Source organism: Fundulus heteroclitus, chromosome 18 (genome assembly GCF_011125445.2).
Source record: "Fundulus heteroclitus isolate FHET01 chromosome 18, MU-UCD_Fhet_4.1, whole genome shotgun sequence".
NCBI classification, from domain to species: Eukaryota; Metazoa; Chordata; class Actinopteri; order Cyprinodontiformes; family Fundulidae; genus Fundulus; species Fundulus heteroclitus.
In genome coordinates this window covers 23,838,506-23,855,533 of record NC_046378.1, presented here as the reverse complement: position 1 = coordinate 23,855,533, position 17,028 = coordinate 23,838,506, and the positions used below count along the sequence as shown (strand labels likewise).

General features: G+C 40.1%; 1 protein-coding gene across 2 annotated transcripts; it reads right to left on the bottom strand.

Annotated features, from left to right (window-relative positions):
• Nucleotides 1-498: 498 nt before the first annotated feature.
• Nucleotides 499-11,421, bottom strand: trim59 (tripartite motif containing 59). Of its 2 annotated transcripts, none has more exons than XM_036150221.1 (5): nucleotides 11,288-11,421; nucleotides 5,127-5,441; nucleotides 3,141-3,362; nucleotides 2,853-3,062; nucleotides 499-1,858 (listed from the first exon to the last, which is right to left on the bottom strand). In XM_036150221.1, exons 2-5 carry the CDS (start codon nucleotides 5,379-5,381, stop codon nucleotides 1,256-1,258), a joined length of 1,290 nt encoding a protein of 429 aa, XP_036006114.1. In that variant the 5' UTR covers nucleotides 5,382-5,441; nucleotides 11,288-11,421; the 3' UTR covers nucleotides 499-1,255. The 2 variants fall into 2 exon arrangements, with proteins under 2 accessions (XP_036006114.1, XP_036006113.1); XM_036150220.1 differs by lacking the exon at nucleotides 11,288-11,421 and adding an exon at nucleotides 8,287-8,380.
• Between the last annotated feature and the right edge of the window lie 5,607 nt (nucleotides 11,422-17,028).

The following is a 17,028-nucleotide window of genomic DNA, read 5'->3' as shown; positions in this document are numbered from 1 at the left end:
CCGAATCATTCTTCAACGGCAATTGGGGACAGCAAAAAAATAAATAAAAAGTTCATTCCAGGAGCCACACTTTGGGCCCCCTGACCAACGCTAACACAGCTGCCTGCTGTAGTGAATGAAACTGTTCAAATGACGCAACCAAACGTCTGCAGATCTCAGTTCAAAAAGGGAACTAAAAGTTCAATTTCCTTGAAATTAGTGTATGTGATCTGAGCAGGTAAAAAAAATTTAATCCTAAAATAAGATAATTAGATACACTGCACTTGAAATAAGATTATGGGAGATGAGTTGTTACTATTTTAAGTGCAAAAATCTTATTCCATATGCAGATCATTTAAACTTGCTGCTCAAATTAAGGACACATACACTTAAGAAAATTAGACTTGGTCTTAGTTCCATTTTTGCAGATCTCACAGCATGATGAGAAGATGACAAAAACAAACACTACCAATCAAACATTTATTAAAGTACATTTAAAACAAACATTTACATAAAATATAGGTTACAACAGTTTTGAACATTTATTTTATATCATGCTGTGATTCTTCCACAACATTTCAAAATCCCAGTTTGCATCAAATCCTGACGACTTTATAAGACGCCATGATGGACTTTGTTCACTAAAGCTGAGGGAAAACAGTTTCTGAGGCAGCTTTTCCTACTAAAAAGGTGCAACACTTAAAAAAAAAAAAAAGTGGTCCTGGAGGAAAGATGAAGGCACGGTGGTCAAAGGCACCGTCCGGGAGTCACTGAACACATTCCTCTGTTTTTGTAAACGGTCTGGTGTGATACGACCCACACGCAACATGTCTGAATGTCCTGGAAAAATCAGATTTAAGTCTCTGTGCATTCTTTGTCATCATAAACAGCAGTAATATATCCCCAAAGAGGAACAGAACACTTCAACAATACATAAAAACACTGGATGCTACATAATGTGCTCTTACAACAGTTTGAAGGTGAGGAAGAATCTCAGCCTCAGAGAATCCACAGATTCTGTGAACGGCTGAGCTTCTTCTCATCATGGCCGCCTATGTGAGCTGGCAGGCAAAGAGCAGAAGAGATTCTGACTTAATTAAGCTCCTGCTTCGCCTAAAAATTCAGAAGCAGAGAAGAATCCTGGTGCTGTTCCAGGCTGAAAGCATTTGGCGTCTTAATTGTTGACGACAGACTAAGACGGCGTGTTTAAAATGTAACATATGGGGAGTATTTGTGGAACAGGCGGCGGATGTTTTGAAGAAGCTGGTTTTCCAGTTTAGCCTTCTTTAGCCAGACTCTTTAAAAAGTCAAGGATCTGCTGGTGAGTTCTGTCTTCCCACGCCTTCACCTGTGAGCCCCATTCATCCAGAGCGGCCTCCGCCGCCACCAGCGCGTCCCAGACGGACGTGACGAGGTCGGCGCTCAGAGCCTGGGCGGACTGACTGAGGCGCGACAGGAGGGAGAAGCAGAGCGACGCTCCTCCCACAGGGTTGGCCCACAGCACCAGCAGCAGCAGCAGCAGAACCAGCAGCGCCACAGAAGCAGCGAGCGGGATCCGGCGCCACACGTCCCACCTCGTTCTGATTGGCTGAGCCTCTTCGGCTTCGGTTTCCGCGCTGCTGCTGCCGCCGCATGTGGCGCTGCAGCTCAGCGTGGGAACCGCCGCCTGCTCCAGGCTGCCGATGGTCACGGCGGGCCAGCTCTGCTGCAGGTACGCTGCGGCGCGCGGCGTCACCGACAGGCTGATCACGGAGGGCAGGGGGGTTCTGATGAACTTCTCCACCCGATCTCTGAACTGATGCACCTTCTCCAGGAAGACCAGGGGGGAGTCCTCGTCCTCCACGGAGGATCCCAGAGACACCAGGTCCAGCTGTTCCTCCTGAGATCAGTCGACAGATTAAAGCAACCATGATTAAAAACCAAATGTGGGGGGATGCATTTCAAAGTCTCTCCATCAGAGTAAAATTAATGTTTGGATTGGACACTCTATACATTTACTGGCAATCGGGTAGTGTAAAAAAAAAAAAAAAAAAAAAAAAACGCTAAAATAAATGTATCTTTAGTTGCATTTGCTTTTTCTAACTCCCAGTCAGTCGAGGCAGATGACCGTTCACACTGAGCCTGATTCTGCTGGAGGTTTTTCCTGTTAAATGGGAGTTTTCCTCTCCACTGTCGCTTCATGCTTTCTCAGTACTGATTGCTGCAAAGTCATCAACAATGCAGATGACTCTCTCTGTGGCTCTACGCTCTGTCAGGAGTGAATGCTGCTTGTTGGGACTTGATGCAATCTACTGGGTTTCCTTAGGACATTTTTTGACAAATCTGTATAATCTGATTGAATTTGACTTTAGAAAGTGCCTTGAGATGACATGTTTCATGAATTAGTGCTATATAAATAAAATGTAATTGAATTAACACTGAAAATGGGGAAAAGATGGAGCTATTTTTACTTCAGGCAGTTCTGTGGAGGAAGGATCTCTACTCCAAAAAAAAAAAAAAAAAAAAAAAAAAAAAGGAGGTAAAAAAAACAAAGCAACTGGACTTGTTTTCCGTAGTTGAAGACGTTTCGCTTCCTCTCCCTTCCTGGAGAGGGAGCGAAACGTCTTCAACTACGGAAAACAAGTCCAGTTGCTTTGTTTTTTACCCCTTTTTTTTTTTTTGGAATGACCATGACCTGGATGACTGAGAATCTTCACCAGCAAGGATCTCTACTGTACGTGGAGAAAAACACCTCATGCACGGTGGAGGACCCGTGATGCCGTGGGCCCTTTGTTTTTTATTTATTTCTAAAATCCTGGAGCCCTTGTTGAAAGGCATCGGGACATCCGAAGCAAAAAGCTGGAGCCGCCCACACCGCGGCCGTCTCTACACACCTGCAGCTCCTTGACTCTGTGGATGAGCGGCTCGTAGGCCTGCGCCACCTCCGCAGCAGCTTCACTCAGAGCTTCCAGGTAGGCCCGCTTCTTCCTGGCCAGCACCTCCTCCAGCGAGACGAAGAACTCCTCCACCTCCTGTCTGTCCTGCCTCAGCAGAGACTCGCAGCGCGCCTTCTCCTCCTCCAGCTGCTCCCCCAGCTCACACACCTGAACGGGGACACCGTTACTCTGTTAGCCCTCCCTCCACACAGGCTCCCCCCCCCGCGCCTGGAGGCGGCGTCCCACCTGAGCCCATCTCTGCTCCGACAGCCTGGCCAGCAGCAGCGTCGGGGTGCGTTTCTCCCTGACGAACGCCGCCTGCAGGTCATCTATGGGATGGCCCTGGTGGCGGCCCACGGTCAGGCACAGGCCGCAGATCAGCTGCCGGTCCTGGACGCAGTACATGTTCAGAGGCTGCCGCCGGTGCTCCTGGCAGGACGGCGCTCGCGGCTCGCTGTCCCGCTGGTACTGGAACCACAGAGGAAAATAAAAACAACACGTCAGCACAAAGGCGTCCAGCTTTTGACAGGATTCCCACACCTTGGTGAACATCAAATTCAAGGACCTTTCAAGGACTTTCCAGGACCAATTTCCTCAAATTCAAGGACCACAGGTGGAGGCATTTACCTACTGTGACCGCTGAATAGGTTATCATATTTTAATACAATGCAAATTCAATAAAAGACTAAATGGCATAGAAGTTGTTGGGTCAGAAGCAATGCAAGAAAGTGGACTTAATTTATAGCCTACATTGATATTGATCATATTCATAGCCTACATTTATATCCACAGTACATGGCTATGCCATACTACATTACATATAAGATGTACATTAGCCTACCGTTTCATGGAATTTTATGGAAAAAAGTGCAGCATTGAGATGTTCAGAATTATATCAATTTGTTTCACTTAATTCAATTCAATTCAATTTTATTTATATAGCGCCAAATCATGAAACATGTCATCTCAAGGCACTTTACAAAATCAAGTTCAATCATATTATACAGATTGGGTCAGATTATACAGATTGGTCAAAAATGTCCGATATTACTTTCATCTTTGATTAAGCTAGTTTTTGACTTCCGTTTAAAGTGCCACGGTTGCCAGAAAGCTACTCAGAGATATATTTAAATCAGGGGTGTCAAACATACGGCCCGCGGGCCGGATCCGGCCCGCTGAACAATTTAGTCCGGACCTGTGGCTAAATGCATTATCATTATAAAAAAAAAATAAAAAAAAAAATTTTTTTATCCAGTGTCCTGTCTGGCAATATGGCAATAAGAATTGTTGTCTTAATGCCAAAAAGAGCTAATCAGATTTGACTTTCACAAGTGGAGCAGTACTGCTTTTGCCACAGTGCTCCGCTTGATTTATGAATGTGAATAGTTTTATTATGATTCATGCGGGGAATATCTCAAATGATATGGACACTACAATGGGAAAGTAGGAGAGGAAAGGAGGAAAAGAGGAAAGAACAAGAAGAAAAAAAACAAAAGGTGAAAGAAAGAGGAGATAAAAGGAAGAGAATGATATAAAAACAATTATTGAAAAAAACATGTACTTTGTTTAATTGAAAATCTGCAGTTCCTATATTGTCCACGAGGGACGCTATGTTTTAATTAGCAGATTAAGCTTCAGGTGTGGAAAAATTTAAATCATTTCTTAATTTTTATCTGTTTGATGTATTTTGTCATGCAGGACAGTGTTTTTAAGTTCCAAAAAATGTGAATAAATGTTTTTCAACATTGTACAATCACTGTGATCAGTTCTTATGCATAATGTACTTAAGTAAATGTTTAACTGAGTAAAAGTATTGTTGAAATTGCACATACTTTTCTTAAAAACGCTGAGGTTATTCATAATATATTGTGTAAAAGTGAAATTAATTTAATATAAAAATCAACAAGTCCACATTTATTAGTTTTATTTAATCTTGCAATGAGTTTACTCGTGTGGCCCTCCTGAGATCAGATTAAGCTGAATGCGGCCCCTAAACCAAAATGAGTTTGACACCCCTGATTTAAATCATTCTCAGGCTTTTGTTACCTTTGTTAAAGACACAATTTCAGTGCATTCAAGGACTTTCAAGGACAAGGTGTTTTTTTGGCTGTTTTCAAGAACTTTCAAGGGCCTTGAATTTATTTTTTCAGATTCACAAACTTTCAAGGATTTCAAGGACCCGTGGGAACCCTGTTTTAAGTTTGAGGCCTGCTCCCCCTGAACGCGTCTCACTTTCTCGACGATGGCTCGCAGAGACACGTTGGACGGGAGGGCGTCCACGCCGGCCGGGGGCAGCTCCACCACGCTGCGACAGTTGGGGCATTTTATGGGCCAGCGCAGCGGGCGCCAGATGGAGTAGTTGCTGGAGACCTGGAGCAGGTTGACCAGGCAGTCCTTGCAGAAGGTGTGGGAGCACGGCAGGACGCGCGGGTCGGAGAAGAGCGAGTAACACACCGAGCAGGTCAGGTCCTCCTCCAGGCTGTCCATCGCGGAGACCGCGGGGAGGACGAGGTCCGTCGCCGAGGAGCGGGGAGAGACGCGTGGCACCTGGTAAGAAACATTCAGGTGTGTGAGCGTGGCTTTTACTGAAAACTCCCGTCATGCTAAACTGAGAATAATCCTTAATCAGTCGTCTTAAAAAGGGTTAAAACATTTAAATATAATTCTTAGTAAAATAACAGAGAATATTGAGCGGCTTTCAGTACGGTTTTAACATTAGATGAACACAAAAGTGTCATTTTCAAAATAACAATCCCATAATCTGCAACCTGTGATCGGCAGTGGACCATAAACACATTTCTTACATAACCGGCGTGGCCCAAAGTTGTCTAAACTGGGTTTAAAAAGCAGCATTTTGTTATTTTGAACCCATAATTAGTCCCCTTTTGGTACATTTTGGCCTTTTTCTGCTCGACTCTTCTGGTTTTGGGGTCTCCTGACATGAATTTACTGAAATTAAACCAAGGCAAGTTTATTTGTATCGCAGATTTCAGTAGAAGGACAACACAAAGTGCTCTACATGATTAAAACATAGGAGAATAAAAACAGAACCTCAGCAGCGCTTCGGTAAGGTCCCGACTATTATTCCCGTGAAAATCTGGATTCTGGTGCGACTCTATGTTGTCACGCCTGCATCGTCTCTACCACTTTAATCTCCAGAACGTTTAAATCATCCCTCCATTTTCTAATTTTGCTTCCAATGAACCAGAACATGTCTGTGACTCTGTGACTTTTAGCGTTAGCACCCGGCCACTTTTACAGGGTGTGTTTCTTCTGTAGTTCTTGCTGCTTCCGTTTAAGCAGCTGAGCTCTTAAGGGACGCGCCAGTTTTCTTTACAAGTACCAGACAGCTTATGCCAACAAAGCAACTTTAAAAAGATCTTTAGACGCCAGCTGCAACAGACGAACCAGTAAATCAAGATTTTAAACGAAGTTCCAGTTTCAAAAAGGCCCGGTGTCCAACCCTTGCTGTGCACTGACAGTCAGCAGGCTGAAAGACGACTAGGGCTGGACGATAATTCAATAACAATATATAATCGATCGATAGACGTATATTGATGATAGAAAAAAGGGTTTAATAAAAAGTTCAACAACAGTTTTCCTTACTTTTGCATTCTAGCCTATCATGTAGGTTGATACTACAGTCAATACATCCTCCCAACCAATCACAAACAGACCCAGGAATTCTCCGTCACCAAGCTCCGCCCCCTTCACAGAGCTCAGAGAATATGTTATTTTTTTCTTTTTTAAATACTTGCAGTTTTGGTAAAAAGTTGGTTGAATAAAGGATTGAGTTTGAATTGAGTGTTTGTGTATTCTGTATCTAAAAATAATTCGCTAAGCAACAGTATAAAATAGTTAGGGCTGCACTTAAAATATATGTTTTGAATTTGTTGATAATTATGGATATGATTTTTATTTCGTTGATGTGCTTTTTGTTTCTATATCGTCCAGCCCTAAAGAAGACTACGACACTTTTATATGCAAGGCTTCTCAGTTTTGAGGCTATTTTTTTTAAAGGCCCCAGAACATAAATACAACAGAAAATTTTATAATTTTAGCTGAATTTATAAACAACATCAAATTTGAACATAAGATGGTGTTTGAGTTTTTACAAGGTGATTCCCGAAGAGCTATTATATTACAAAAAAAAAAAGAAGAAATGGGTTAGATCAGGGGTTTCTCAGTGCCATAGGCTGGTGGTGACGCCCTGTTTTTATTCTTTGGGGGAAATTATAAGAATAAAGTCATAATATTTAGAAAATAAACATGTAAAATGACAAGATTAGAATAGTATCTTTACAAGAACTCTTAAAAAGTGCAGGCATCCTACGTTAAAGCGAGAAATGTTGAACATCTTGTAAGGTTATACTTTGGTACTTGTTTCACAAATAAAAGAAACACAAAAATTGTTTTAGCACATCAGATCATCTCGCGTTAGATCATCAACTAAAGAATTAGCCCTCTTCCATGCCTGTATCAGCTCTTACATTCAGCAAATTGGCTTAAGATAGAAATATTTATTCCTCTTAGTCCTGCATATGTCCACCCTGTCATTATAGACATCCATTCTTCTACAAGGTCGGGTAGAAAAGGCTGAAAATGAGTGCAAAGAGGCCAAACTCCACAGAAACGCTTTAAAAGACCATCAGAAAGTCTGGCGAACGTATTGATCCGCTCCATCTTCAGTGATTAGAAGAAACTTTTGCCTGCTTGGAAGTCTGCTGATTAGATTACAGGAGAGAGACGGGGCTTTTAAGCGTGCAACTAAACCTCACTACATTTTAACAGCCTGTTTCAGAGCTCTGTGGAGGAAAAAAGGGAAAATGCTCTGTAACAACATGAGAGGGCAGGCAGCAGAAACACTGGCCTTAGCTCAGATTACCCTGGTCAGTTATGTTGTTCTGTTTCTCCTCTTGTTACAGGGAGCAGCACAGCGACAATATGAGGCCCAGTGCCAGCTCCCACCCAGAACCAACACACACACACACACACACACACACACACACACACACAGCTCTAACCTTCCCCACACTCTGATCTGAACAGCTGACTGGAGTCCAGCTGCAAACAAATCTGCATTGTAAACAAAGCTTTGTTTTAACATTCTTCCCATTTCTATTTCAGCCTTTAAACGCCACATTCCTGTTTTCAACAAATATCCTCCCCACCAAAGCTCAATATGCAATTCACGCATAAGAAACTTCACTTTTTTTAGTGACAGCAAACTGTCACTAAACGCGTCTTTTTTTTTTTTTTTTTTTAAATATGCATTACACGTTGTTAATTTTTTTTTTTACTCTCAGTCAGCTAACTCGTGTCGTGGTTTGTATTTGGTAACGAAATGTGAGCTATATTTAAGCGTTTAATCGCTGAAAACATTCACTCTTACCGTGTGTTCAGAGCAAAGCGTCCACAACAGCGTTCCTTTCCGCTTTCTTTTTTTTTTTTTTTTTTTTTTTTTTGTGTGCTGCCTTCATGAACGTCTGGTAACTCGTAGTTCCAAAACAGCGACAGGTCGCAACACGGAAGCTACGTCAAATATTCAAACAGTCGTTTTTTTTAACCCGGGAAAATCCTGGCTGACAAAACATACTTCCTTGTTTTTGCGACTATTTAAATTACCATAGGTATAATATACAGCATGTAGGCTACGTTACGGTATCCCTCGACTAATGACCTGCGTTTATTTTTCCTCGGATGTTAATCTGAGTGACCCCAGAGCTGATTGAAAACTGTTAAATTTTTCTCCACTTTATGCTTTCAACCTCAAAAATATACGTAGCGGCGGTCGTGTATTTGTATTTCTCCATTTGCATCTCCATTCCGAGTTCAACTAAGAATTCTCAATTCCCACTCTTGATCACAACTTGAACGGAGCATCACTTCCGATTGCGTCGTTGTTCATGGGGATTAACGGTCAGTCGGTCAGTCTGGCCAATCAGGGGCCGCCTTTTCTCCCGTTTGAACCCATCTTTAGAATTTTAAAGAGAAACGACGGCAGCTTTTGAAAAGGGAGCAAAGTTATCATTTGGTACATATTCATATGTGAATATAATTTTATTTTTGTTTTGTATTCATTTTTCTGTAATTAGGTTTATTGTATGTATAATTGAGATAAATAGCCATAAAACTGATCAAATATGTATATTTAATTAATAAATAATAAAAAATAAATAAAAAGCGCATTACTTTTTTGGACTTTGTTTCTATTTTTTCTGGTTCCCATTCAGGGCAGTGTGGCTGTACAAAAATAAATTAAATTAATACTTCCTTTTATAGTCCCACAGAGGGGAAATTAGTTTCTGCGTTTAACCCATCCCTCAGGGAGCAGTGTGCTGCCACACCAAGTGGCGCAAAGGGAGCAATTTGAGGTGAAGGGTTTTACTCAGGGAGCCAGAGTGACAGACTGAGTTTTGAACCGACGACCTATGCAGCCTCTCCATGACGCAAACGTCCAGCTCCCTATAACCACGAGGACACCACTCCCACCATATTTCATATCTTATGAAATATGACATAATATAAGCCCTGATCAAACTTTCACTGTAGAAGAAGCAACTGGTAGTTCACAGGCCCCCTGCTGGACTTCCTGCAGTTTGCTTACCGGGCAAACAGGTTGCTAGAGAACGTTGTCAACCGGAGTCTACATTTCATTCTGCGCCACCTTGACCACCCAGGGACATACACAAGGATCATACACAAGGATCCTGTTTGTAGACTTCAACATGATCAACCCTGACATCCTCCACCAGAAGCTAACAGTGCCGCCCTCCACCTGTCAGCGGACTCACCACCAGCAGCAGGTGAGGCTGGGGAGTATCTTCTCCTGACAGAGAACAATCAACACTGATGCCCCCCAGGGGTGTCTATACCAACCAAATTAAAGCAGTAACACCAATGTTGGCCAGATGTTTTGCTAAGAGAATAGTATTTTACCCTTAAGTATTTACAAAGAAATGAAGATCTCATTACACTGCTGTCCCTCTGGTTGAATCAATACAAAAAAAAGGTACATACTACATACTAGGAGGTATAGGGAATCCAAAAACAGTGTATGGTTCTAGTCACAGTAGGTTCACCACTTTGTCTTTGCCATCTTTGATTTGCTGTAATGTCAGGCATTTTGTCTTCTTCTGGGGGTGGTAAAGAAAAAACATCTACCCCAGTAGTCTGCAACCTGTAGCTCCCGAGCCGCAAGTGGCTTTTTGGATCTTGTGCAATAACTTTGGCTAAAAATTATTAGGAATCATCAAATCGTTTCAAATACAGATATATAAAAAAATGTAGGTTTAGGAATTTTTTTGAGGTTTCTACGGCACTAGTGGCTCGTTTTTTGTACAGTGGGCTGACAGGAAAGGGGAGAGAGGCATGCAGAAAAAAGCCCACAGTTCGGAGTCGAACCTGGTTCGGACGTGTCGAGGACTAAGAGGTCCTTACATGGGTCGTGCACGCTAACCACTAAAGTACACCCGGTTCAGGATTTTTTTATTGGAATAATTGCACTGAATTTCCACAACACATTGACATTAAAAAAACCACTAATATTATTATTTTTTTATCTACTGTATATTTTTCATGAGGTGTGAAACTGTGCTTTTTTTTTTTAATAATTTTCCAAAAATAAAATCCCATAAAAGAAAATGTATATGTCCTCTCTGCAAAAGTTTTATTTTTCTCTATTTTAAAGCGTGAAAATAGAAGTATAATGGTGATCTTCTTAAAAAAAAAAATCAACAAAATCCAAGTAGTAAATATCTATCTACAATTATAGGTTGCACTTTTTCAAAAGGTCATGTAACATTTGCGTATGTAAACGCGTTTTATTTAGGGTGCTTAAAGCAATTTGGTTGAACTGGCGTGCGCATCACCCTTTGCCCTCAGTCTAAACTCAACCTGAGTAAACAAATGGTGGAAAGGATTAGTTTTAAGCTGAATCCAATGTATCAAACTGATTTTAACAGCATATCATATCCATGGAAATCTTGAAATGTATTGTTGTTGTTGTTGTTGTTGTTGTTGTTGTATTATTACTAAAAATAATTATTATTAAAGTTTAAATTGCATTATTGAAAAACTAATGTTATCAATATTTAAAAAGGAAAAGCTTTTTTGTTATATAATATTAGAATTCTTAATCAATGTTACTGCGCGGGGCTTTTTACAAACTAAAATGTTTAGAGTTTTTTAAGAGGTTGACACTGGTCTGTCTTGGTTGAAAGAAAAGTCGTGAGTCAGACAGGAAGAGAGACACGTTGTCAACGTAAAACACATCCGCTTGGGGGAAAATACAAAACAAAATCTCTGAACTGTACGCAATGTTCGGCCAGGTTCGTCCCGGTAACACACAGCTCAATAAATAATTAATACATTTCTATAAAAACTGTACTTACCCACTGTAGGAGTTCGGGAGTACAGAAAACAGAAAAGAAAGTGAAACAGTTATCTTCTTGTTTGAGCAGCAACTACATCTTTACGTTTACTGCCCGGCTTGTTTATGCTCGCGGAATTTCCGGTACATACTCTCGTGTGAATACTCGATCTCGCGAGTCCAGTGATCCGTAGAAGGAGGAGGGACCATAGACATAATATAAGAGTAGACGCGTCATTGGGCGGGTTCTGCCTATGCTGTGATGCGTCAGAGCGTCCGCCATCTTAAATGTGGCAAATCTGCAGTTACTCAGTCACTTAAACAGTATCAGAGGGACTTTAATCTCTGAATATACTTTGTATTCGTAGTATTTCTTTTTTGTAATATTACAAGTTTATTTTCGTATCCCTTTAGCTTCATCCTCCTGAATTTATTCTCCTAAAGAATAAAAATATTTAAAATAATCTAACCTGGCCCTATTACTCCAGGAGTGAAATAATTCTGCAAACTGTGATTATTCTGGAAATGTTCCCCCTTAATTCTCATAATATGATGTTTTTATCATAACATTATCACTTTTGTGTTTGTTAGTTTATTTTTACTTTAGGACTTTTTTTTCCTCATATTATTAATTTTACCTCTTTAATACTCACCCAAAAAGTCTGTTCCTAAAGGTTCACATGTGACACGGGTTTATGAAATAATGAAGACCACAATGTTTAGATTTAACAAATTTATCCTTATATTCATAACACATAAACACACACACACACAAATATATATATATATATATATATGTGCGTGTGTGTATTTATTGCAGCACAGGAATGAGGAATCTTTTCTGATTCACGTTCACAATAACAGAACTCAACTTTTTTCTGCCACATACAATATGGCGGTGACGTTTTTTTTTTTTTTTTTTTTTTTTTTTTTTTTTTTTTTTATTGATAATAAAGGGGTTTACAAACAAGCAAAATTAACAATACAAATGAGTAATAAAACAGACAAGACAGTAATGCCAGGGTGTTACATATCAAGCACAAACAAATCGAAAAGCCAATAAATAAATGAAAAATTAACTGAGAAAGATATTAAAGTAAGAACACAAATCCATTGTCTTAATGGCTTTTCTATTTTTTGAATATTCGAGAGATCTAATATATTGTTTGAATTCCTCTCTAAAGGCTGCAAAGCGAGGTTTCTGATTTGAAAATTTAGATTTATGTATATGATATTTGGCAACGAATAAAATTAGATTGATAATATAAAAATGTTTAGTTTTATTAGTGGGATAAGAGAAGAATCCAAACAACACATTTATATAGTTAAGAGAAAAGCCATCAAGAATTGTTTGGGAAATAAATGTACAAATATCTTGCCAGAAAATATATGAGAAATTACATGACCAGAATAAATGACAGAGATCTTCTTCATGGAGTTGGCAGAATGAACAGTTTGTGTCAATGTCTTTTTTGTATCGTTGCAGGAAAAATTTACAGGGAATATGGCGGTGACGTTGACGTGCGAACCTGCGCCCTATGACGCGTCTACGTATATGATGTCTATGGGAGGGACCACAGAGTGCTGATTTTGCCGTCGTCACTGGCCGCCATCTTGCTACTCCCTACTCTCACAGAATCCCATAGTACTTGGTTGTGTGAAAACGTTTCATAGGTTATTCTACAGTCAGTGGATGTACACTATCAACTACTAAGAAATTAGGTGCTGAAATATTTTACACGTTATTCATATTAAATATATATGTATGTTATGTATACATATATATAAATATATATGTATGTTATGTATATATAAGTATGTGTGTATATATATATATATATATATATATATATATATATATATATATATATATATATATATATGTGCACATATATGTAAATATATGTATATTGTTATTTATATATTCATAAATGTGTATATATATATATATATATATATATATATATATATATATATATATATATATATATATATATATATATATAAATAATGCAAAATATTTCAGCACATGACTTTCTCAGTACTTGATAGTTTTAGAACATAACATAAAAGTATATGGCATTTGACATTTTTAAGTTTTAAGCCCCCCCTGAACATGAGAAAATCCTCGTTATTCGATGCTGTAGCGCACATATTCCCTAGTTACTGGGGGAAAATAGGGAGTACCAATATGGCGGCCGGTGGCTTCAAAGCGATTCGTTCAAACAGACGGTGATTAGCACTCCAGTGTATTATATAGCTCAGTGGTTATTATGCACTACAGACACTTTAGTGTATCCAGCTGAAATATCCCTCCGCCATAGGAGCCGACGGTAGTAAAGGCAGACAGAGCAACTCTACCTGTCTACTGAAAGTAGGTTAGGCGATGCAGATCACCATTTTAAGCAGATATTGGTTCAGAAGATAAGTTTTTAACACGCTGATAACATTGCAGAAACCCAACCCATAAACCATACTTTAATGCCTATTAATTTGTTGTCTCTGTATTTGACAAACTATGGCTGAATCATGTTGCCAAACGAAGGACCTGGAGTTACTAAACAGTTGCTAAACAGTCTCTTTCAGGGTATTAAGCTCCTGGCCAGTTGCAAGCAAAGCGTAAGACTGAAATGACCTGGAAATTTAAAACCTTTTTTCAGGCTTAAACTCTATGAATATGGATAGAAACAGCAAGCAAAAATATTAAAAGAAATTATTGCTGTTGGTGTGAAAGCTCAGAATTAGATGTGTGTGAGAGAGTGAAAAAATGAACAAAACATGACTTTATTGAAATGTACAGTTTTTATTAATTTGTTTGTGTATGCGTAATACCATGTCTATCTTTGTTTAAGAGGCAGAAAAATATATCACCATGAAAACAGGTATTTATTTACACATTTGTTTACACATTGTGTAAACATCAGGGCGTCATTTAGCCATTATAGTCCAGAGTTTAACATTTGGCACAAGGATGTTTTCATTCCAGTTCTGAAAAGTGCTTGAAAAATAACAAAATAAAAATATTTTTTGTACAAGCATGTATTTTATTAGTATCATTTATTTCAAAATTGCAAATTAAAATGCCCAAACAGGTTATTAGACTTTCAGAAATAAAAGGATAAAATATGCAATTAATGTGCAATTAATCTAGAGTTAACTATCGACATTATGCGATTAATCGCAATTAAAATTTTTAATCGTTTGGCAGCCCTAATATAAGAATCAGAATCAATAAATAAATAATAAATACGTAATAAATAAGTAATAAATACATGTCTTGTGTCCTTCACATTTGTTAATTAAATTTTTTGTTGTCCGTTTTTAAAGAGTATTAATACGATTTCTGCTCGAAGCGGTTAAAGTAAACTAATACCCACTCCCGAGTCCAGAGAGTAGATGGCGCAAGTTTAAAAACAATAGTCTAACCTACTGGATCTAGCTATTTACCTGAAAGAGCAGCTGCTAGCTCCAAGTAATGAATGAGAACGTGTGGCAGCATAAACGTCAACAAAGTATTTAGTCATATTTCGGCCCGAAAGATCAACAGAAAAGGTCAAGAGTAGATGACGGGACGAAATGCCATGGTAATGCTAGCATTTGGTACCATGGTAATGTCTCCACTCTCCCGCCCAGACAGGTTGGAGGCCATCTCCAGCCAGACCGCTTTCTAAGATGGAAAGCTGTCTGGCGGCAAGCATACAGGCCATATAACCTTGTTGGTTAACACTTGAAATGATTCCCCCCACTGTTTTTTTTGCAAATGGCACACTGCTTATGACACACATTCATAATGGATTTAAACCTTCATCCAACAATTTACTACAAGTATTCCTTTTTAGCGTAAAGTGCATAATTATTATATAGGTTGTCGTATATGATATAGTTATGATATTATAGTAAACGGATCACTGGAACTTGCTTCGACAATAATCTAACAGCAAACGCATATCTACAATGAAACAGCTCGTTACAAAGAAACTCAATTTCCCATTGTAGCTTCGTTCATCTTCTTGTTCATGGCCTTATGCTTCGCAGCCTTTATCCGATGCTGGGTCCTGGATACTTTGTCCAGCTTGGGCTTTCCTGGCCTTGCTTTCACTCTGGTGGATTTTATTTTTACAGGTCTGCGCCGTACAGCACCCATCTCTGTAGAAATTTTAGCGTTTTCTGGGCAGGTAGCAAAGATATTGGTGGCCGCCACCTGCTGACCTCTAAGCTCAAGAGGGTGACCACATGTTGCTGCAACCTCCAACTTCGCATTGTCTATCCACCTGAGGAAAGGTGAAAGGAGGATGAGAGGTTGAAAAATCATTCAAAACTGAACATATAGTCCGAGCTTTACATTGCAGTAATAACAGGCACGATGATTATACAGATGTAGCATAATGCTAGCCTGCTTGGTCCTTTCCAAATCCCGATTTGGTTTGGGATCACAGTCATGTTGGAATGTCCAGTTACATCCACATATCAACACCTCTGTCTGACAGACAGGGAACCTTCTAGGCTTAAGCCGACTATAAACTGGAAACTGCTAGACACCAACGTCACTGTCCACAGTGACGCAAGTTTCATACCAACATAGACAGAGAGGGGGACCGATCATGAAAGATCAGATAGCTCAAATCCATTTTTAAAAAGGGTCACAATCACAGGAAAAAAAGATTATGTTATCTGGCCACAATTACAGGAAAAAGCTTTGAAAAAGTCACTGCAAAGCTTTTAAACCCATGAACAAATTTATTGACATAAAATAACTTCTCAAATAAAACAGTAAAATCACAAAACTGATACTTATGACGATGATGAGGGGATGGAAACTTCCAGACAGGAATTACCCCTTTCCCAAAACCTGCTTGGTGGGAAATTTACTGACCTGCGAAGGGGCAACAGAGCGCAGTCACACAGCAGAGGGTTGTCCCGCAGGTCGATCATCTCAAGGCCGGTGAGCGCGCTCAGGTCAGGAAGCTCCCTCAGCTGGTTTCCCCTCACAGTCAGCACCGTCAGTCCAGGTCCCAGGCCCAGCAGGGCCTTCTTCGACATCTAACCACAAATACAAAATATAGACAAGGACCTTCATTATAGAAAGGACTTCTTATTTGCTGCTTATTTTCACAGTCAAATCAACACTTTCTGTATCAGAAGGTTTTTGTTTTAGTTCAGTCATCAAAATTCTAATTCATCTTTACAGGATCTCTCTTACCTTTTTAATCCCCATCCGATCCATGTAAAGCCTCCGAAGACTCTGCGATATGTGCTGGAAGGTCCGGGGTCGGATCCAGCGAACTGAGTTTCGAGACAGGTTCAGCTCCTCGAGGCGCGGGGCGTCAGCCAGAGCGTCAGCAGGCACCTCGGTCAGCTTGTTTGAATCCAGGTGAAGTGTTCCAATGGGAGCAAAGCTCAGGGCCCCTTTGGCGATAACGCTGATGGCGTTGTTGCTCAGGTATAGGTTCATCAGCGTAGGAGCGGCTGAGGACGGTAAACCTGCGGGCTCCAGCTTTGAGATGGCATTTCGCTCCAGATGCAAAACAAACAATTTTGGTAAGCATGACAGAGCTGCAGAGGGAGAGCAGAGAGAAAGAATAAAAAAGCAACTTTACTTTGGTTCCATTCATGGGTGCAGTGGAACCTTTAGGAACATTACTCTGACCTGCTCCAGGGACTTGTGTTAGTCGGTTCCCCTCCAAGTGAAGATGGGTGAGGTTTGGGACTCCAGCGAAAGCTTCGGGCTCCAAAGATGTGAGGTCATTGTCAGACAGATACAAA

What these genes read in the sequence shown, in the direction of transcription:
- trim59 (XM_036150221.1), bottom strand. Translation starts at nt 5,381, where the DNA reads ATGGACAGCCTGGAGGAGGACCTGACCTGCTCGGTGTGTTACTCGCTC. An exon ending in TGCGAGCCATCGTCGAGAAA is followed by an intron (nt 3,363 to 5,126) that starts GTGAGACGCGTT and finishes CTGTGGTTCCAG; the next exon opens with TACCAGCGGGACAGCGAGCC. An exon ending in CGGAGCAGAGATGGGCTCAG is followed by an intron (nt 3,063 to 3,140) that starts GTGGGACGCCGC and finishes GTCCCCGTTCAG; the next exon opens with GTGTGTGAGCTGGGGGAGCA.